Source organism: Prionailurus viverrinus, chromosome C1, assembly GCF_022837055.1.
Source record: "Prionailurus viverrinus isolate Anna chromosome C1, UM_Priviv_1.0, whole genome shotgun sequence".
NCBI classification, from domain to species: Eukaryota; Metazoa; Chordata; class Mammalia; order Carnivora; family Felidae; genus Prionailurus; species Prionailurus viverrinus.
The window spans coordinates 29,447,899-29,471,642 of NC_062568.1; the positions used below are offsets into that span (position 1 = coordinate 29,447,899).

The window sequence follows — 23,744 nt, forward strand, 5'->3', positions numbered from 1 at the left end:
AGCTTCAGCTCCAAGGTAAATAGGATGTAGCTTCTTTTGTGTTTCTTTTTTTCCCTCTTGGGATGCAGAAAAAGCAATTTTTAAAAATTTATTTTTAATATTTTTTAAATTATATATATTTGATCTAGTTTCTTTTAACAAGCAGACAAAAACACACCTAGGACCTAGCTTCCTTTTTTTTTCTCTTGACAAATGACAAGATGGAGGAATTCACCCCAAAAGAAAGAACAGAATGAAGTACGGCCAGAGCTTTAATCAATACATTCATAAATAAGGAGTGCCTGGGTGGCTCAGTTGGTTAAATGTCCCACGTCAGCTCAAGTCGTGATCTCGTGGTTCTGTCAATTTGAGCTGTCTATGGTGACAGCTCAGAGCCTGGAGCCTGCTTTGGATTCTGTGTCTCCCTCTCTCTCTGCTGCCCTCACTTGCACTCTTTTTCTCTCTCTCAAAAATGAATAAACATTTAAAAAAATTTTAAATACATAAATAAGATGTCTGAACTAGAATTTAAAACTACAATTATAAAGATACTAGCTGAGGGGGAAGGAGCCAAGATAGCAGAACAGCATAGAAGTTTTTTGTGCATCTCGCATCCATGAAATACAGCCAGACCAACACTAAACCATCCTGCACACCTAGAAAAGTGATCTGAGAATTAACACAACAATCTGCACAACCTGAACCACAGAATTTAGCAGGTATGCAGTGCGGAGAGGTGAACTGGGGAAGAGAGCAGCCACAGAGGACAGGGAGCCGCTTTTGCATGCAGAGAGAGGATGGAGACGGGGGCGGGGGGGTGGAATATGGGAAAAGCTTCCTCCCCTCCTCCCACCGCAAAAGCAGCTGGAGAGAAAGTGGAAAAGTGGAAACAGCCGCAAGGACTGAACTAAAAAGGGAGAAAGGAGATGGTTTAAATTCCATAAAGACTATAAACAGTGAGAAGGCAGAGACTGAAACTCCACAACTCGATACCTGGTGGTGCTCTGGTGGGAAGGGTGAATCCCCAGGAGCAGAGTGGAGTCCAGAGTTCTTCAGGCCACACGGGGAGAGGCGGTTCCCTGCTAGGAGGACACTTGGTAAAGTCTGTGTGGGTCCCCCAAAAGCAAGGCCCCAGTGGACCTGGGAGAACAACCATATTTGCTGGTGCTGGAACAAGGTCATTAAGGGTGAAGCCTGGTGCCAGATGTGGGTTGTAATTTTCCATAATCCCTGAAATGCTGCTGCTACACTATCTCGCCAACTTTTTCTGGGACAGGCTGGCACCCAGCAGCAGTCTCTGGGCATTGGCAGCAACGTGGTCCCACAAACATTCCTGGGTGTGGCCGGCACCCAGCCATTGCTCTGTGAGACCCTCCTGCAGAGGGGCAGAATGGGTCAAAGCCACAGTCCCTCAGAGGTAAGGGGTCAGGAAAAACAGCCACATCTGAAACAAAACTCAGGACAGAGGTGCTGCCTGGGACTTGGTCACGGACTGTGTAAGAGCGGGGAGTGGACGGAAGCTGAAGACAAAGGACAGGTGCATGATTGCTGATCAGGGAGAACAGAGTTCTGATACTAGAGACTGGGTAGCTGGGTGATGCCATTTTCACTGCTCCCGCGCATGCACATATGGACCTACAAGCGCCACAATGATCCACCCAGTAAGCCAAGCAGCGCCATCTAGTGGAGAACAGAGCCGTTACACTAAGCCCTGCCCAACTGGGCCAACCTCGCTCTTCAGGAACACAAGTCTCTCCGCCTGCTTAGTTTATGGACTATAAAGCGCTTCATAGTTTGACTTCTAGGGGAAAACAAAGTAATTTCAGTCATATTTCAGTATGTTCACTGGTCCATCTATTCAATTTTCTTTCTTTCTGTTTCCTTTTTCCTTTTTTCTTTTTTATTTATTTTCTTTTTCTTGAACAGAAAGAAAAAATTCATTTTTATTTTGAATCCTTATTAAAAATATTTTTCTTGAATTTTTTGTACTACATTTTTTAATTTTGTGTAAGTTTTTTCAAATTCTTTTTTACTTTCATCATTTCATTTTATTTTACTTCAGTGTATTCATTTTTTCAAATTTTCAAAATACTTCCTTGTTTTCTTCTTTACACCTTTTTCTCTAATCTATCAAGCCCCTTTCAACACCCAGACCAAAAGACACTTAGGATCTAGCATCATTTATTCTATTTTGTGTGTGTGTCTGTGTGTGTGTGTGTGTTTAATTTTTAAATTTTAATATTTTTAATTGTAATTTTTTTACCTCATTAATTCCTTTTCTTCCTTCAAAATGATGAAACAAAGGAATTTACCCCAAAAGAAAGAGCAGAAGAAACAACAGCCAGGGACTTAACCAAAACAGATACAAGCAAGATGTCTGAACCAGAATTTAGAATCAAGATAATAAGAATACTAGTTGGAGTCAAAAATAGATTAGAATCCCTTTCTGTGCAGATAAAAGAAGTAAAAGCTAGTCGGGATGAAATTAAAAATGCTGTAACTGAGCTGCAATCTCAAATGGATGCCGTGGCAGCAAGGATGGATGAGGCAGAACAGAGAATCAGTGATATAGAGGACAAACTTACGGATAATAACAAAGCATAAAAAAAGAGGGAGATTAAGGCAAAAGAGCACGATTTAAGAATTTGAGAAATCAGTGACTCATTAAAAAGGGAACAATACCATAATCATAGGGGTCCCAGAAGAGGAAGGCAGAGAAATAAGGATAAAAGGGTTATGTGAGCAAATCATAGTGGAAAACTTCCCTAGCCTGGGGAAAGACACAGACATCGAAATCCAGGAAGCACAGAGGACTCCAATGGGATTCAACAAACACCAACCATCAACAAAGCATATCATAGTCAAATTCCCAAAATACTCAGGGAAGGAGAGAATCATGAAAGCAGCAAAGGAAAAAAAGTCCTTAACCTACAAGGAAAGACAGATCAGGTTTGCAGCAGACCTATCCACAGAAACTTGGCAGGCCAGAAAGGAGTGGCAGGATATATTCAATGTGCTGAATCAGAAAAATATGCAGCCAAGAATTCTTTATCCAGTAAGGCTATCATTCAACCTAGAAGGAAATATGAAAAGTTTCCCAGACAAACAAAAATTAAAGGACTTTGTGATTACTAAACCAGCCCTGCAAGAAATTTTAAGGGGGATTCTCTGAGGGGAGAAAACATAATAAATAAATAGATAGATAGATAGATAGATAGCAAAAGCAACAAAGATTAGAAAGGACCAGAGACACCACCAGAAATTCCAACTCTACAAGCAACATAATGGCAATAAATTCATATCTTTCAGTAGTCACTCTAAACGTCAATGGACTCAATGCTCCAATCAAAAGACATAGGGTAACAGAATGGATAAGAAAACAAGATCCATCTATATGCTGTTTACAAGAGACCCACATTAGACCTAACGACACTTTCAGATTGAAATTAAGGGGATGGAGAACCATCTATCATGCTAATGGTCAACAAAGAAAGCCAGAGTAGCCATACTTCTTTCAGACTTTAAATCTAGACTTTAAAATAAAGACTGTATCAAGAGATGCAGAAGGGTATTATATCATAACTAAAGGGTCTATCCACCAAGAAGACCTAACAATTGTAAACATTTATGCGCCAAATGTGAAAACACCCAAATATATAAATCAATTAATCACAAACATAAAGAAACTCATCCATAGTAATACCATAATAGTAGGAGACTTCAACACCCCACTCACAGCAATGGACAGATCATTTAATCAAAAAATCAACAAGAAAACAAGGGCTTTGAATGACACATCGGACCGGATGGACTTAACAGATATATTCAGAACATTTCACCCTAAAGCACCAGAATATACATTCTTCTCCAGTGCACATGGAACGTTCTCCAGAATAGACCATACACTGGGACACAAATCAGCCCTAAGTAAGTACAAAAAGATCGAGATCATACCATGCATATTTTCAGACCACAATGCTATGAAACTCAAAATCAACCACAAGAAAAAATTTGGAAAGGTAACAAATACTTGGAGACTGAAGAACATCCTACTAAAGAATGAATGGGCTAAACAAGCAGTTAAAGGGGAAATTAAAAAGTATATGGAAGTCAATGAAAATGATAGCATCACAACCCAAAACCTCTGGGACACAGCAAAGGCAGTCATAAGAGGAAAGTATATAGCAATCCAGGCCTTCCTAAAGAAGGAAGAAAGATCTCAGATACACAACTTAACCTTACACCTTAATGAGCTGGGAAAAGAACAGCAAATAAATCCCAAAACCAGCAGAAGACAGGAAATAATAAAGATTACAGCAGAAATCAATGCTATCAAAACCAAAAAACAGTAGAACAGATCAATGAAACCAGAAGCTGGTTCTTTGAAAGAATTAACAAAATTGATAAACCACTAGCCAGTTTGATCAAGAAGAAAAAGAAAGGACCCAAATAAGTAAAATCAAGAATGAAAGAGAAGAAATCACAACCAACACAACAGAAATAAAAACAATAATAAGAGAATATTATGAGCAATTATATGCCAACAAAATGAGCAATCTGGAAGAAATCGACAAATTCCTAGAAACATATACACTACCAAAACTGAAAACAGGAAGAAATGGGAAAATTTGAACAGACCCATACCAGTAAGGAAATTGAATTAGTAATCAAAAATCTGCCAAAAAACAAGAGTCCAGGGCCAGATGGCTTCCCAGGGGAATTCTATCAAATATTTAAGGAAGAGTGAACACCTATTCTCTTGAAACTGTTCCAAAAAATAGAAATGGAAGGAAAACTTCCAAACTCTTTCTATGAAGCCAGCATTACCTTGATTCCAAAACTAGACAGAGACCCCACTAAAAAGGAGAACTATAGACCAATTTCCCAGATGAACATGGATACAAAAATCCTCAACAAGATATTAGCCAACCAGATCAACAATATATTAACAAAATTATTCACCACGACCAAGTGGGATTTATACCTGGGATGCAGGGCTGGTTCAGTATCTGCAAAACAATTAATGTGATTCATCGCATCAATAAAAGAAAGGACAAGAATCATATGATCCTTTCAATAGATGCAGAGAAGGCATTTGACAAAATACAGCATCCTTTCTTGATAAAAAACCCTCAGGAAAGGAGGGATAGAAGGAGCATACCTCGACATGATAAAAGCCATATATGAATGACCCAACACTAATATCATCCTCAATGGGGAAAAACTGAGAGCTTTCCCCCTAAGGTCAGGGACAAAGACAGGGATGTCCACTCTCGCCACTGTTATTCAACATAGTATTGGAAGTCTTAGCCTCTGCAATCAGGCAACACAAAGAAATAAAAGGCATCCAAATTGGCCAGGAGGAGGTCAAACTTTCACTCTTTGCAGATGACATGATACTCTATATGGAAAATTCAAAAGATTCCACCAAAAAACTGCTAGAACTGATCCATGAATTCAGCAAAGTGGCAGGATATAAAATCAATGCACAGAAATCGGTTGCATTCCTATACACCAACAATGAAGCAACAGAAAGAGAAATCAAGGAATTGATCCCGTTTACAGTTGCACCAAAAACCATAAAATACCTAGGAATAAATCTAACCAAAGAGGTGAAAAATCTATACACTGAAAGCTATAGAAAACTGATGAAAGAAATTGAAGAAGACACAAAGAAATGGAAAAAGATTCTATGTTCCTGGATAGGAAGAACAAATATTGTTAAAATGTCATACTACCCAAAGCAATCTACATATTCAATGTGATCCCTATCAAAGTAACACCAGCATTCTTCACAGAGCTAGAACAAATAATCCTAAAATTTGTATGGAACCAGAAAAGATCCTGAATAGCCAAAGCGATCTTGAAAAAGAAAACCAAAGCAGGAAGCATCACAATCCCAGACTTCAAGCTATACCAGAAAGTTATAATCATCAAGACAGTATGATACTGGCACAAGAACAGACACTCAGATCAATGGAACAGAATAGAGAACCCAGAAATGGACCCACAAAAGTGTGGCCAACTAATCTTTGACAAAACAGGAAAGAATATCCAATGGAATAAAGAGAGTCTCTGCAGCAAGCGGTGCTGGGAAAACTGGACAGCGACATGCAGAAGAATGAACCTGGACCACTTTCTTACACCATACACAAAAATAAACTCAAAATGGATAAAGATCTCAATGTAAGTAAGACAGGAAGCCATCAAAATCCTCGAAGAGAAAGCAGGTAAAAAACCTCTTTGATCTTGCCTGTAGCAATTTCTTACTCAACACGTCTCCAGAGAGAAGGGAAACCAAAGCAAAAATGAACTACTGGCACCTCATCAAAATAAAAACCTTCTGCACAGAGAAGGAAACAATCAGCAAAACTAAAAGGCAACTGACAGAATGGGAGAAGGTATTTGCAAATGGCATATCAGATAAAGGGTTAGTATCCAAAATCTACAAAGAACTTATCAAACTCAACACCCAAAAAACAAATAATCCAGTGAAGAAATGGGCAAAAGACATGAATAGACACTTCTCCAAAGAAGACATCCAGATGGCCAACCGACACATGAAAAAATGCTCAACATCACTCCTCATCAGGGAAATACAAATCAAAACCACAATGAGATACCACCTTACACCTGTCAGAATGGCTAACATTAACAGCTCAGGCAACAACAGATGTTGGCAAGGGTGCGGAGAAAAAGGATCTCTTTTGCATTGTTGGTGGGAATGCAAGCTGCTGTAGCCACTCTGGAAAACAGTATGAAGGTTCCTCAAAAAACTAAAAATAGAACTACCTAACGACCCAGGAATTGCATTACTAGGCATTTATCCAAGGGATGCAGGTGTATTGTTTCAAAGGGACACATGCATCCCCATGTTTATAGCAGCACTATCTACAATAGCCAAAGTATGGAAAGAGCCCAAATGTCCATCGATGGATGAATGGATAAAGAAGAAGTGGTGTATATATACAATGGAGTATTACCCAGCAATCAAAAAGAATTAAATCTTGCCATTTGCAACCACATGGATGGAACTGGAGGGTATTATGCTAAGTGAAATTAGTCAGTCAGAGAAAGACAAAAATCATATGACTTCACTCATATGAGGACTTTAAGAGACAAAGCAGATGAACATAAGGGAAGGGAAACAAAAATAATATAAATACAGAGAGGGGGACAAAACAGAAGAGACTCATAAATATGGAGAACAAACTGAGGGTTTCTGGAGGGGTTGTGGGAGGGGGATGGGCTAAATGGGTAAGGGGCATTAAGGAATCTACTGAAATCATTGCTTCACTATATACTAACTAATTTGGATATAAATTTTAAAAAATAAAAAATAAATTTGAATCAAAAAAAAAAAGAAAAGAAAGGATAGAAACCATGTGATCCTCTCAATAGAGGCAGAAAAAGCATTTGACAAAATACAGCCTCCATTCTTGATATAAACCCTCAACAAAGTAGGGATAGAAGGAACATACCTCAACATCATAAAGGCCATATACAGGAGACCCACAGCTAATATCATCCTTAATGGGGAAAAACTAATAGCCTTTCCCCTACAGTCAGGAAGAAGACAAGGATGTCCATTCTCACCATTATTATTTAACATAGTACTCGAAGTCTTAGCCTCACTAATTAGACAACAAGAAAAAATAAAAGGCATTGAAATCAGAAAGGAAGAAGTCAAACTTTCACTATTTGCAGACAACATGATACTCTATGTAGAAAACCCAAAAGAGTGAGCATGAGCTTTGCTTTGGGTAAGCACAAGCCCACCTTTGGGTGAGCCCCACTTCTCTCTCTCTCTCTGTCTCTCTCTGTCTCTCTCCCTCCGTCCCTCTTTCTTCGCCCCTCACGGGATTCTCTCTCTCTCTCCCAATCTGTGTCTGCCCTTTGCACACTTACACCCTCTTCCCTCAAAAAAAAAAAAAGAAAAGAAAAAGAAAAAAAGAAAAGAAAGGAAAGGAAAGAAAAAGAAAAAGAAAAAGGAAAGGAAAAAGAAAAAGAAAACCTGAAAGACTCCACCAAAACTAATACATAAATTCAGCAAAATCACAGGACATAAAATCAAAATACAAAAATCTATTGCATTTCTATATACCAATAACGAAGCAGCAGAAAGAGAAATCAATGAATCAATCCCCTTTACAATTGCATCAAAAACCATAAGATACTCAGGAATAAACCTAATCAAGGAGGTAAAAGATCTATATACTCTGAGAACTATACAACCCCTATGAAAGAAATTAAAGAGGACACAAAGAAATTGATAAGCATTCTATGCTCATGGATTGGAAGAACAAACATTGTTAAATGTCTATACTACCCAAAGCAATCTACACATTTAAGGCAATCCCAATCAAAGTACCACCAACATTTTTCACAGAGCTAGAACAAACAATACTAAAATGTGTATGGCACCAGAAAAGACCCTGAATAGCCAAATCAATCTTGAAAAAGAATAGCAAGGCTGGAGGCATCACAATTCTGGACATTAGGCTATATTACAAAGCTGTAGTCATCAACACAGTATGATACTGGCACAAAAACAGATACATAGATCAATGGAACAGAATAGAGAACCCAGAAATGGACCCACAACTATATGGCCAAATAATCTTTGACAAAGCAGGAAAGAATATCCAATGGAAAAAAGAGTTTCTTCAACAAATGGTGGTGGGAAAATTGGACAGCAACATGCAGAAGAATGAAACTGAACCACTTTCTTACACCATACACAAAAATAAGTTCAAACTGGATGAAAGACCTAAATGTGAGACAGGAAACCATCAAAATTCTAGAGGAGAACACAGGGAGCAACCTCTTTGACCTCAGCCATAGCAACTTCTTACTAGACATGTCTCGGGAGGCAAAGGAAACAAAAGCAAACATGAATGGTTGGGACTTCATCAAGATAAAAAGCTTCTGCAACGTGAAGGAAATAGTCAACACAACTTAAAGGCAACCTTCGCAATGGGAGAAGCTATTTTAAAATGACATATCCAATAAAGGGTTAGTATCTAAAATCCATAAAGAACTTAAACTCAACACCCAAAATACAAATAATCCACTGAAGAAATGGACAGAAGACATGAATAGTCATTTTTCCAAAGAAGACATCCAGGTGGCTTACAGACACATGAAAAGATTCTCAACATCACTTATTATTAGGAAAATACAAATCAAACCATGATGAGATCCACCTCATTCTGTCAAAATGGCTAAAGTTAACAGCACAAGAAACAGCAGGTGTTGGCGAGGATGCCAAGAAAGGGAAACCCTCTTGCACTGTTGGGGGGAATGCAAACTGGTGCAGCCACTCTGGAGAACAGTATGAAGGTTCCTCAAAAAGTTAAAAATGGAACTACCCTATGATCCAGCAATTGCACTACTAGGTATTTATCTAAAGGATACAAAAATACAGATTGAAGGGGTACCTGGACCCCAGTGTTTATAGTAGCATTATCAACAATAGCCAAACTATGGGAAAAGCCCAAATATCCATCAACTGATGAATGACTAAAGAAGATGTCTCTTTTGTCAAAATGGGAAGTTAGCATGTTTTGAGATGTATTAAAGATATATTAGCGTTGACAGTGGAATTTTTGCCCTGATGTTAGAGAAGTATAAAAAGAATAACTTTTCACTATATGATCCTCTGTTGTTTAGTGCATAATGACCATGCACTGCCCACTATTGCCAGTGGGCCCCATGCTATAAGGGAACATTGCATTAGCTCGTTAGCACAGGTATCTATACTGCTGCCTTCATGCATACCCAGACTACAGGTAAAAATAGTGGACTAATAATGAAAGAGAGGGTGGGTAGGTCCCAACTGACACACTTTAAAGCCAGCCCTTTGGGCACCAGTGCTCATCACTTCTCTTGTGCCCATCTTGGAAATTCCAGGCTCACCTCAGTGTTCCCAAAATTCAAGTGCCAACTACGCTTAGGCTGTCCAGACCCAGCCTCACAGTCTGAAAATAGATGTAGCCCAGGGGCCACTCCTAAAAGGAAGGAGAGATGACCATGGGTTGAAAACCAGTGTCAGCACCCCCGCTCAGCTCTCCCTCTACTGACACTTTGACCTGCACCCCTTTATCTCAGGGAAGGATCTAAAGTTGCTGATGAGCCACAAGGGGCGCCTGGGTGGCTCAGTTGGTTAAGCGTTCCTGAAGTAGGCCTTTAGGGAAAGTGACCTAATCTTTCACCATCTGGAAAGCAGATGGGTGTGGTAGACTGAGCTTGGACTTTGGAATCAGACAGATCTGGATTCAAACCCTAGCTCCTCCTCTTGCTGAGATCCAGATACCTTCCTTTGCTTCACTCAGCCTTGGTTTTCCATATGGGAAATGGCAATAATAATGACTTGCTTGATGAGGGTGCTTTGGAGGGCTTAATAAAGCAGTATCCGTGGTGCTTGCATGTATTATCTCACAGAGAGCAGGTGCTGCCCACGTGCTAATTCCCCCTCCCCCACCCGCATCCCTCAGGCAGCCACTAGCCACCTTTTCCTGGAAGCTGTTGAGACAGAGGAGGGCAGGCGGCTCAGGGTAGGTAACCAGCCACTGATCAGACCTGACACAACGTGAGCCAGAAACCAACCGCAGGGACTGTGTGACTCACCCTCTTCTAAACCTTCCCTCAGGCCCCTGACACACCCTCCAGATATGACTTCCTCCTGCTGAGAGTTCTCACCTGGTGCCTATGGAACTCTTGATTCTTACCGCCTGGCACAGACAGTTGTCATTTTTCAGTTATTTCAGTTTCTTTGGAAAATAACCCCCTCCCCAAAGGAGCCCTCCCGCATATACAAAAACGAAATAAAAAACAGTATTTATTACTGTATTTATTTATTGAAGCACTGTTAAAAATAAATAAATAAAATCCACTTCCATGGCTTCTTTAATCCTGTCTTGAGAGGTAACACTGTTATTTTGATTCTTTCCGTCTATTTTTATGCTTATTAAGCCATTATGATTCTTGCTCTGCCATTTACTAGTTGTGTGACCTTGGGCAAGTTACTTAAGAGCTGCGTGCTTCGATTTCCTCATTCATAGAATACAGATATTAATAACTCTTTTGAAGAGTTGGAGACTTAGTGTGAAAATCAAATGAGTTAATACATGTAAAAGAATTACAACACCTCCTGGTGTACTGAGTAAACACATAATAAGTGTGAATGTGCACATATATCATATATGCCATCTTGTATCAATCCATGTACTGCCTCTGAGCACCAAATCCACTCTCCTACTGCCTGCTTGATGACACTGTAGCTACATCCTATGAAAATGGCTCCTCCACCAGGTGGCACAATTTTAGGTTTTGATCCTAGAGGACACTGGAGAGACAGCACAAGGCCAAGCAGAGGAAGGGCTTCTCTTCCTAGTTCAGCGGGCTTTTCTTTCCTGCTTCTATGGCAGGGCTACCAGCAGCTTGCAGGAGACCTAGTGGTGCTCACACTCCAGGAACTTTGTCAGCATGCCCACAGGAAGCCTCCTGCTCACCAGCCTCCACTTGCAGACTGCAGGTGAGCCTATGACACTCCCATGAACTTCTCTACCTTCAGTGGGCACAGTCACAGCTTCTTCAACTGGGACCAACATTTGTGGGGTGGGGAGGAGTCTTCCAAATCTCTTCTTTCCATGGGTACCTCCCTCAGCCCTAAAGGCATTTTACTTTCAGTAATTTTCTTTTACTAGTGAATAATTCTTCCTATTAAATTTTCCATTTTGAAGGACAGGTGTGGTTTCCACCTCTGACTGCACTCTGACTGAATATATCAATTTATATAAGTATATATATGGTTTATAGCTTACTTTCTGTTTAGTTAACAAGATATAATGGGCATCTTTTCATCTTCCCAAACGTCATTGCCTGTCTTTTAATGCAATTTTTGTGTCTTCAATTACACAGAAAATTTACATTTTTATGTGGACAAATATACCTGGCTTTTTCTTTGTGACTTCTGGCTTCTATGTGTTGCTTAGGGAGACTTTCTCTGGTCTTTCATTTCCTATATTTCTTTTAATGCCTTTATAGTTTTGTTTTAACATTTATATTTTTGGAGTTTTTGTGTATGTGTGCATGGTCTGAGATAGGAATCTAACTTTAATTTCTTGCAGATAGAGAACCAATGTCCTAACACCACTTTTAAAATTTATCCATCCTTTCTTGATTATTTTGTTTTTGCCAACAAACACCTTTCTTCTCTCTCCAACCAGATTATAATTTCCTAGAAGGCAGGGACATTTTTGCATCCATAAGTTTTCTAACTACTTGATACCTGGTAGGGCTGAGTACCTGTGGCTGATGAGAAAGCTGCATGAGAACTAGCACATTCTTACTTCAGCAAAGCAGCAGATATAAAGCTCAGAGCTGAGAATAAATAAGAGCTTTTCCCCAATTTTCATGAACGAATGTGTTTGTGGTTTGTATTTGTCTTTTAATTACTAAACAATTCTGGCAGAGCACTGTTTTAGATTGAAACATAGGAAACAAAGGATGGGTAAGATCTGGTTTCTACCCATATGAACCCTACAATCCCTAAATGCCCATCAGTGGGGGGCTAGTTGGATCACTGATGACACATGCATATAATGGAATATTGGCAGCCATAAAGAAGATCAGGGAGACCTAGATGTTCTGATACAGGATAAGCTCTGAGATATGTTCAATTAAAAAACCCAAGTGCAGAATGGTCTGCCAGCATTTGGGAAGGGGAAAATCAGAGAAAGACACAGATATATATATATATATATATATATATATATATATGTTTATATAAGAATAACATATCTCTGAAGGGATATTCAAAATATTAGAAACAATAATTACCTCTGGGGACACCTGGATGGCTCAGTAGAAAGAACATGCAACTCTTGGTCTGGGGGTCGTGAGCTCAAGACCCATGTTGGGTGTAGAGATTACTTAAATAAATAACAAAAAGAAGAAACAATAATTATCTCTGTGGAAGAACTGGGGACTTGGGGGAGGGGATCAGTGTGAAATTTACTTTTCCCTATGTATCCTTCTGTACTGTTTAAATGTTTTACCAGCTGCTTATATTATATTCCCAAATAAATAAAGGAATTTTTAAAAGATGAAATGAGATAGACACATAGACACATGAAACAAAAGTGTGAGCAATAAGAGGTAAGAGTGATGAGTTCAGAATTCTAAACCCCATGGCTCGAAAATGGAAGGGTGGTGCTGGAAAGGGGCTGGGTTTAAGTCTTGCTCTAGGAGATAACACAGCTGGTGGGTGGTTGGAGGAGCAAGACTCTGGAAAAGACTATCAATCACTGCCCTGTGAGGTGTCCAAGCAAAGGCAAACCTAGGAAAGGAAGTTGTTAAGATCTGTCTGTTCAGGCCCCCATGTCTCTGCCTGCCACTGAATTTGCTTCATTGTCCTTCCTAGAAATTGTAACCTCCTACTGAACACAGAGCAAAAAGGGGGAAGCCTGGCTGAGTAGATTTGTCACATATAGAGGTCCCAGACCTAAGGGTTCAGTTCCAGGGACCTGAGGAAGTTGGACTTGCCAAACTTCCACAAACAGCAGTGCTTTCGATTACTGGCAGAATGAGCCATCTTTCTTATAAGTAATAGAACTTCCTGTTTTAATATTTTATCACAATATTTAACTTAGGCCAAGCCCATTTCTTACAGGGCTGAAACTGTTGATAAAATTGTCTTCTCCTTGATATTTCAGGCTGATACCTCCAGCAGAGAGGCCAGGTTCCCATCTCCAAGACCCGAGATGGGGTGCTAATTGCTCTGTATAAGCCTGCCCTCTGTCTCTTAGAAAATATTTTCACAAGAGCAGCATGGTAAAGACAGGAAGGACAGGTCCCTGTACTTGGAGGTCAGCCAGATAGAGTTCAAGTCTGGTCCTTCCCAATTTCTAGCAGTATGACCTTGTTTATTATTTAGCTTCTCTGAGCCTTGATTTTCTGATCCATAAAATGGGCACAGTAACACCTCTCTGTCACTCTCACAGAGTCATCATTTTTGGCATCAACAAGTGACTAGAACCAAAGGCTAACGTTGCTAATTTGGCCGCAGCAAGAAGCATCTAGCCAAAACTGGCTCACTGTCTCCTTGCAGGGTGGCGAGAGCTGGAGATCCAAGACGACATGAGTAGAGGGGCGAGGATGCTTGCAAGTGGCAAAATAAGCTGAAATGTAGGATGATCAGATGCAGTACAGGGCTTCTGATTGTGCATTCTGGGAATGGAAAACTGTCAGCAGCAGTGGTGTGCAAGTGGTGGTCACAGATGAGGAAAGTTGAGTCTGCATTTGAACCTGATTTATGAGAACAGGTTTGGGGAGCTCGGAGGCATCACAAGAGGGTTCTCATCTTCAGGCTTGCTTCCTGTTCCAGACTAGAAACACAGAACAATGGCTCAGGGCAATAAAAAAGTGAGTCATTGCCCCTTCTCCCCGCCTTGGCAGCACTGGTTATATCACCACCACAGAAATCACCACCACCAAAAATACTGACAGGTACAGACTAAGAAACTTAGTCTTCCCCAACCAAGAGGGCAAAACCATCCTGTGTACCTTAGCTGGCCAATATTCACAGTGCAGCAGGCTGAGAAATCACCCTGTCTGGTGACCAAATTACATTAATCAGCATTGACATGCAAAAAGATTTTAGAAAAAAGAGAATACCCACAGATCCAGCATCCAACTGGATGGCAGAATGAACCCCTGCATCATTCCTCCCTCTTTCTCCAAATCCCAGCCCCACCCCAGGTAACCTCCATTCTAAAATTTGTTGATCACCCCATGTAGATTGTTATATTTGTACAACACAGAAATGAGTGCACAAGCAACATACAGAAGTGTTATGTGGGTGGTGTTTGTTTTTTGTTTTTGTTTTCTTGAGACAGAGAGCGTGAGAGAGAGAGAGAATCCATAAGTAAGGGAGGGGCAGAGGCAGAGGGAGAGAGAATCCCAAGTAGGCTCCATGGTCAGTGCAGAGCCCAACACAAGGCTTGATCCCATGACCCTGGGATCAAGACCTGAGTTAAAATCAAGAGTCAGAAACTCAACCGACTGAGCCATCCAGAGGCACCTTGGGTTTTTAACATTGCATAAATTATACCATATTGCATATATTCACTTATTTGCTCAACATTTCTTTCTTTTTTAATAGACTTTTAATTTCATTTACCATCTTAACAATTTAAAGTGTTAGCCAATTTGACAATAAGTTATATTTAAAAAAATAAAAACGAGAAACAAGAAAAAAAATAAAAAATAAAGTGAATAGTTCTGTGGCATTTAGTATATTCACAATGTTCCCATTCACCATTACCCTGTTCCGGAAAGCATGGTGTTGTAGTATATATGACTGAACCAATCGAAATTGCCATATTTGTTTCTGCCCTTTTTTTTCCCCCTTTTTACAAGCAATAATGCTCTGAAAGTTCTCCTCCACGTCTCCTGGTGCATGTGCAAGATTTCTTTTGGGGCATAGACCCAGAAATGGAAATGCTCGCTCACGGTGTATGGACATATTCAACGTTTACAGATATTGTCAAAGTGTTCTCTAAAGTGATTGTGTCAATTTACATTTCTCTAAGCAGTGTTAATAGAATTCCCTTTGCTCCATATCCTCACCCATACTTGCTACAGATAGGGTTTTTTTTCTTTTCCTTTTTCATTTCATATATTTTGCCCATCTAACTGGACTGTTTAATTATTTTATAGAATTGTAGAATATATATTTTATATACATTTATATATATTTATATATCCCTCATCAGTTGTATATGTAGCACATAACATTTCCCAGTTTGTGGCTAATATTTTAGTTTTCCAATATTGTTTTTTTTTAATGTTTTTATTTATTTTTGAGACAGAGAGAGACAGAGCATGAGCAAGGGAGGGGCAGAGAGAGAGGGAGACACAGAATCCGAAGCAGGCTCCAGGCTCTGAGCTGCCAGCACAGAGCCCGACATGGGGCTCGAACTCATGGACTGTGAGATCATGACCTGAGCTGAAGTTGGACGCTTAACCGACCGAGCCACCAGGCGCCCCTTTCAATGTTGTTTTTGATGTTTATTTTAAATTGTTAAGAGGAGAAAGGGAGTTTCTGCTTAGACAAATTTACAAATAATAGATTTACAGGGAGGTAGTAAATTAAAAAGTGGGTTATCTAAGATACAGCTCCAACCTTTTAGCTTGAGATCACAGAAAATTCTTTCACAAAACCCTGAGCTTAAAGGTACACTGATCCGACTGTGTGTGACATTTTTCATGTTGTTTGGCATACATTAGGGCTTCAGGTAAGCTAGAAGGAGCTAGGAATGGGGAGAGAAAGGCACAGGCTGTGCCAGAGGCAGACACCCTGCACACCATAAAAATGATAAATCCTCAGCAACAGGAAAATAGAACAGTTTGTCGGTATTTACATTTCTATGTATGGGTTACGGGTCTTAGATTTACTGTTGCCTGGGCCCTGCAAATGTTGGATCAGGCTTAGGATGGGAGAGGGGTGAAGGTAGGTCTTTTCTGGTCCATTTTAATCCCCCTCTGCCTACCACCACCCCCCATCCCCACCTTCCAGCCAGTTTAGCTGGCTTGCCAGATTGTAAGGGTTTTTGCTTCTAAAGACTCACACCTTATGTGAGGAGACTATGCCCTCAGACCACAGGAAGTGCCTGGATGTTTAAGTTCTCCCACCTGGGGCAGCTCTTAGCAGAGGATGGAGGCACTAAGGGTTAAGGGAGGATGCAAAAACAGCTCTCTTGCTTCCCGTTGGGTGGGGAACTCTGAGGCATAATTTTCACTTTAAAGTGCTCCGTCCTGGCCACGCTGAGATAAAATGTGTGGCCTGGCCTGCCTTCTCCCTTTCTCTGTCCCACCTCCCACCCCCAGCAGGATTCTCTGGAGAGCAATTCCTGAACAAATCACTTGCATACACTCAGGGTCTGATTCTGAGCACGTGACAGAAGATCCACCTTTAGGTGTTTCAGTTCTGTTTTGGAAGGAAGAGAAATTACAGCATGTTTTTGTGCTCGGGGGAATGATCTGGGAGAGAGGGGACAGTTAATCAAGCAGGAGAGGGAGGAAGGGCTATGGGAGTGGTGTCCTTGAGTGAGCAGGATGAGCTAATCCCTGCCCAAGAGGAGGCACTGACTCTTGGGAGAAGCACAGACAGGAAGGTGCACCCATTGTTGACAAGAGAGAAAGCAGCCAATAGGGTTAGGGTGCAGGTGGATCAGGAGACTCGGTGGTGGATGGTGGAAATCTTTTCTGATTACTTCCCTTAGTGATGTGAGACTATCAAATGAAAGTGAGGAGAATGGAGGATGATAGAGGTCTGAAAAGACAAAAGATGTAACACTGGCTGAGAAAGCAAAGGGTGACATAACCAGGGAAACGTTACAGGATTCCTGAGAATCACTAAAAGCCTGTTTGAGGTTTGTGGTCATTGGTTTTGAATGAGACAAGTCTGCAACATTGTGTGTGTGTGTGTGTGTGTGTGTGTGTATTAAGCTTTTATATATTTAATATGAGAGAGACAGAGAGAGAGGAGAGGGGCAGAGAGAAAGGGAGAAATCCCAAGCAGACTCCACACTGCTAGCACAGAGCTTGATGCAGGGCTCAAGCCCACAAACTGAGATTATGATTGGAGCTGAAACCAAGATGCTTAACCGACTGAGCCAAACCACCACAACCAGGAATTCTAGTACAAACCTGCGGTAAGCAGGCATGTGTGATTAACCACAGTTTAGACTCTGCCCTATGATTAGGACCAAGGGAAAGGCAAGGGTATCGAGGGTGGGTGCAAGAGAGTGAGTTCAATGATGACATGTGGACTCCAGCTAGGTAAAGAAGGAGGGAAGAAGTAAAGGGTGGTGTTGGCTTTGGAAAGATGACAGATAGGGTCAATGGACTAACCAGAGGCCCCAGTGGCACTGCAGACTGTTGGCAGAAAATGAGATGGAATGGTAGGAGGTGGCTATCATAGAGAGAAATGTTTGCAATTGAAACTTGGGTGGAAATATTGGCAAAGACAGAGTTTACTGGATGCATGACTAGGAGGCTATGGTGGTTAAGCTGATTTAAAGGTGGTTGGGAAGCTCAGGGGCAAATGCAGAGTGAAAAAATGGGAAAGTGAATGCCAAAATGGAATTATAACTGAATTAACTCTTTTTCTTTGTGTGTTATTCTATTTCCCAAATATTCCACAATGTGCATATATTACTATATAAGCAGAAACAAAAGTTATCAGGTAAAATCAAAGATATTACTCAAAGATAAAAAGGAAAAAAATCCCTTTATTTTATTGGTGAGTCAATTACTACTATGTACAAGTACCCAGTCCACAAAGCTCATAAAGTTATTCCCGTTCTAGAGTTGTACCAGTACTTCCAAGCATCTAACAGAATCATTTAAAATGAGACCAAATGACAGATACGAGTTTCACAGTGTATGTACTCTGTTTCCAAAAAAGCCTACTTTAAAATACATATATATTTGTACTTGCTATATTTGCATTTGCATTAAGAAATCCTGAAATTATCTCTGGGATGCAAAGGTGGGAGGACTGGGCATTTAGTGGACAGAAATGCAGGCAACACTTATCTTGAATACCTCTTTGTATTTTCTTATCGTTGAACAATGTAAAGATAATACCTATTCAAAAATAGATTTAAAAAGTAAAAATTAATACAATTTAAAAATTTTAATAGAAAAATCCTCTTTTAAAAATTCATATATGCTAAAGTTATGTTATAAAATGCTTCTTTGTATTAGCAAATCAGTCTTTCTTTAAACAAAGAATTTCCCCTAGTACTTTTTTAAAAGCCTTCCATTTTTAGGAATTCAGCTACTGTTCAAAGATACAAATGTGATATTCACATCCTTAAAAGCAAACTGCAGACTTTTTTTTTCCCTTTTTAATTTTAAAGTGAGCAGGGGAAAGGGGCAGAGAGAGAGAGACAGAGACAGAGACAGAGAGAATCTCATGTAGGCTCCACGCTCAGTGCAGAGCCCAATGAGGGGCTGGATTCCACAACCCTGGGATCATGACCTGAGTTGAAATCAAGAGTCAGACGCTCAACCGACTGAGTCACCCAGGTGCCCCTGCAGACTTCTGAGGAGAGCCAGATCCTACCAGAAAGAAAGCTAAATAACTTGTCACATGAAACATGTACTTAACCAGAAGAGAGTTACATGTCTTTGGTATGGCTCCAGAGTTTAGAATGAGAGGCAATGGATTTAAGTATGTTCTAAGCAGGTAGGTTCAAGTCACCACAGGGAAAAGAACAATTAAAGCTGTCCAAAAGTAAAACCAGGCGGCAAGATTGCAAATCAGGAAACACACAGGATTGCAAATGTTCCACTAACAGCTGTAAGACTTTAGTAAGCCTTTTTACACCCTGAAGGCTGGACCATGGGTTCTCTAGGGTCCTTCCAAGCTCCCCAGTCCATGGCTTTGTATGTAGTGTGAGTTCTCTCTGTTGAGAGTTAAGCAGTGGTTGAGGGATGATGGTGTAGGAGTCTATCATGGCTTAAGAGGATGAACTGGAGCAGGTTTCAAATAGATTAACCACTGGTGCCTGACAGTAAATCTGAGGACCTCTGGCCATGGACCCCAATCCATGCTACATTAAAAAGCTCAATGCAGGGGCGCCTGGGTGGCGCAGTCGGTTAAGCGTCCGACTTCAGCCAGGTCACGATCTCGCGGTCCATGAGTTCGAGCCCCGCGTCAGGCTCTGGGCTGATGGCTCAGAGCCTGGAGCCTGTTTCCGATTCTGTGTCTCCCTCTCTCTCTGCCCCTCCCTCATTCATGCTCTGTCTCTCTCTGTCCCAAAAATAAATAAACGTTGAAAAAAAAAATAAAAAAAAAAAAAAAAGCTCAATGCAAAGTTCATCACTTTCTATGGGCACCAGGATGTGAGCACAAAAGTTGCTCAAATATGATTATGCAGAAGAGCCAGGATGCATCCCTATTAATTTTTAAGATTATCACCAAAAAGGAATTACAACATTTCAAAGTGAAGGTGGAGAACTCATAGACCCTGAGAATAACTCCACAAACATCTAAGGACCCAAGAATTCCAAGGCTGAGAACAACTTCACTAAATCACTCATAAAGTATCTGACCTAGAAGATTTTGTGAATCAAATATGGCACAAAAGTTATCTACAAAATGAAGTAAACTTCTAATTTGGTCTACCTCAGTGGAGACTTGATCATTGATTGATAAAGGGCTGCTATTCAGCAGCATTCACCATAGTGTTATACATACTGGTCAATGTGTTTTGATTGGTCAGTAACCATATTGTACCAGCTGCTTGTATGTTTGAATTACCTGAGCACTGGCTAAGGGAAACCCTGGTGATATCACAACTGCCCACTGCCATGGTGAAACCTTGTAGCGGAGGCCACTAGGATGCTGTGGTGACTAGTATCTCTAATAATAATCAACACCAAGAGTATCATTATTAAATAACTAACATTTGTATAATATTCTATTAAAATTTTCCATGTCCTTCATTTTGTTTGGTATAAGCCCAACTTTTGAGAAAAAAAAAGAAAACAAAGAAAAAATCTAACTACAGCTCTTGTAGGTTGAGCAAAACTAGGCAAAATATACAGAGACCTCACTGGGTCTGCACATTTCTTTCATAAATGTCTGCACAGACAATGGCGGTAGTCTCTGCTGAATAGCTGTGACCAAATCACTTGCTGTGCTCCACTCTAAATTATCACACACGTGGGCGCGCGCACACACACACACACACACACACACACACATACACACACAAGACGAGGGAAAAGTGTGTAGATGCTCCATTTAGGAGAAATGACTGAAGGATGATTGTACTCCTACTGTCTGCATAGGCGTGTGACTTACAGTCATAAATGTCTAGTGACCCCTAAAGTGCCTGCTGGAGAACTCTGAAAAGAAAATTCATGGGAAAGTTTCCTGATCCTAGAACTTAACCTTGCACAACCACTAAGTTCCAGCAAAACAAAAATACAAAATAGACCACAGGACCGGGACTTATACATAAAACCCGAAATGTTGCTGAGGAAGGAGAGTTCATTAGCAGCGTTTTGTCCAGCTGGATTCAGAACCAAGAGCTAGCCTGCTGCTGCCGGGGACATTGTGAATCATTCCGGGGAAAACCAACATTTCCCTAAGAAGACATCGATGGGTATTAGTATTGATTTGTGGCTGAAATTCAGCTGGAATTAGACACAAAGGAACTCAAACTCTATTTCCGTTAGGTGACTGCCAGAGGTATCTGCCACGTAAAGGTCTTGTATATAACTCACAACAACTAGATTTAAATGGATTTATATATTAACCTATCCTTATCTTAAATAGGTAATTTTTCTCTACTTTATAGATAAGGCTCAAAAAACTAGCTTGACTTAGTGTCTCAGAGCCAGAAAGTCACAAGGCAAAACAGAAACCAAAGGCTTCTATCTCCAGATTCTTTGCTCTTTGCTTTGTACCACACCATCTTTCACTTGCAGAGAAGGACTATGAAGTGGCCAAAAGCTGTGTATATTCAACTGGGGAAGGACTGTAATCACCAGCTGTTCGCTTTGACTTGTATATACAAAGGTTCTGGAAGATCATTTGACTTACATGTTAATAATTACAAAATCAGGCATCACTGAGAGTTATTCTTCTTCATTCCTGGATATCTTTCATGGATGTCTACATATCCAAGGAAATGTTCCTAAAAAGCCCTGTTATGTCCCATGACATTCCAGTTCACTCAAGTGGGAAATAAAACCCTGTAAACAATAACTGGCTGGGGGACTATAGCAAATCACTCTGCCTCCTTGGGCCTCAACCTCTTCATCAATAAATAAAGGCCTTAGGTACAGGACTTTCAATCTCCCTCCCTTAGAAAATAAAAAAGAAAAATTCCTCTTGAAATTGAAAAAAAAAGTTCACATACATAAAGATATTCAAAACCTTAATGTAAAAAGTAGCAAGGCTTCCATACAGAACCACACTCCCCACCAAGGCACAGCCAGACAACTCTCTAAGGAGAGGACAACAACTTCTGTGAATAGCTTCATCCCTAAGGCTGTCTCTCTCCTCAATTCTTTGGGCCAGAGAAACAGAGCATGTTGGAGACAAGGCAGGGGCTGTTGGCTTTAGTCAGCACAGTGCAGCCACCAAAAGAACCTCTGGCCAAGAGAGAGATGCTATAATGCAGACTGAGTCCTGATTCAAGCTTCACCTGAAGCCAGCACTACCCAATTGTGTGTTTTCAGATGAATGAGGCAATAAATTCCTTTCTTTGCTTTGGTTGGTGTGATGTGGGTGTTCTGTCATCAGCACCTGAAAAGTTCTGATCGACACAGAATTTAACCTCAGCCTGTAAAGTCTCTGATCCCAGAGTGGCTGAGTTGTCTCTCTTCATACTGAACTATCATCTTCCTAGAGCCAAACCTGTTCCCAACCCAAGATAAAGAGTTCCTGTGGGAACACCTTCGTTATACTAAAGCTGGAAATGGGCATCATATAGACAAAAATTTCACCCCAGCAGATGTGTAGATGAGAAGCCTTAGGAAGTGGAGAGCAGAGAAAGGGTCAATGAACCATGTGTGATCTCATCATTATCCAATGTCCAAAACAAGGCTATGCAAAAGGGACACAGAATGTTCACAAGGGGTGGTCATACAGAGAGGAAATCAAAGCTCAGTTGAGGTTAAGAATAGTGGTTCTTTAGAGCTCAAAGGAATCTTAAAATGTATCTGGTACTACCTTTTACCTCACAGATACACAAACCAAGGCCAATTGCTTTTTCTCAGGGCACAAAACTAATGCCAAGACTACAACCAAAGGCTTCAATAAAGAAAGTGTTCTAACAATTAGACTTGTCAAAAATTAAAAAAAAAATTTTTAAAGAATTTGTTGAATCAGAAAATAGGGCATTTCCTATTAGAATGACAGGCTCACCATCTATCAATGATTCCTATGGTGGGTGGGAGATTGGAAGAGATGACCAAAGTTTCCTTTCAAGTCAAAGAGTCATTGAGAACTCTCTACTACAATAAAAGTTTTTCCTGTGGCACAGGGAATACTAGTTTTTTCCGTAGTGTATAAGCAGGTTGGGGCATCTGTCTCTTTGTTCCTTCTTTGTTTGCTTGTTGACTCACATCATTGTTGACAGCAGTGAGGATGGATAAGATATCTTCATGTCTGCAGGCAGATAAGAAAAAATATTTTCAATCAGGAGACAGAAATCACATACCAGGTCATACAAAGAAACCCTAAAACATGTGGCTTCTTCCTAGTCTAACAGGGCAAAATTCTAACTGGAATCCTGTCAAATATAAAGAAATTCTTATTTTGAAATTAAAAAAAGAAATGCTAAATTATACAAAAGTTTTCAATATTACATTTAATGTTTAAGAACACTATAATAGACACATCTTGCATTTTAATTTTTTTTAGTTTATTATTTATCTTGGGGAGGGTGTGGCGGGAAAGAAATTGAGAGACACAATCCCAAGCAGGCCCTGTGCTGAGAATGTGGAGCCTGGTGTAGGGCTCATACCCACAAACCTTGAGATCATGACCTGAGCCAAAACCAAGAGTCGGATGCTTAACCGATTGAGCCAGCCAGGTGGCCCTCTTTTTTCTTTTAAGCAATCTACACCCAACATGGGGCTTGAACCTGACCCTGAGATTAAGAGTGTCACGCTTTTCTGACTGAGCCAGACGGCTGCTCCACAACTTACATTTTAAGGTCATTGGTCCACAA

General features: G+C 40.4%; 1 protein-coding gene across 7 annotated transcripts in view; it reads right to left on the reverse strand.

The window, feature by feature from the left end:
• CASP10 (caspase 10) overlaps positions 1-23,744 on the reverse strand; it is a 95,826-nt gene that overhangs the window by 27,330 nt on the left and 44,752 nt on the right. For 4 of the 7 annotated variants that reach the window (XM_047869862.1, XM_047869863.1, XM_047869864.1 and 1 more), the window contains one exon: positions 21,926-23,179. In XM_047869862.1, the coding sequence (XP_047725818.1) occupies positions 23,026-23,179 (154 nt within the window). In that variant the 3' untranslated portion in view covers positions 21,926-23,025. Of the gene's footprint in view, positions 1-10,818; positions 14,370-18,258; positions 18,637-21,925; positions 23,180-23,744 lie in introns of those variants that run through there. The other 3 variants (XR_007154626.1, XR_007154625.1, XR_007154627.1) reach the window with 3 other exon arrangements.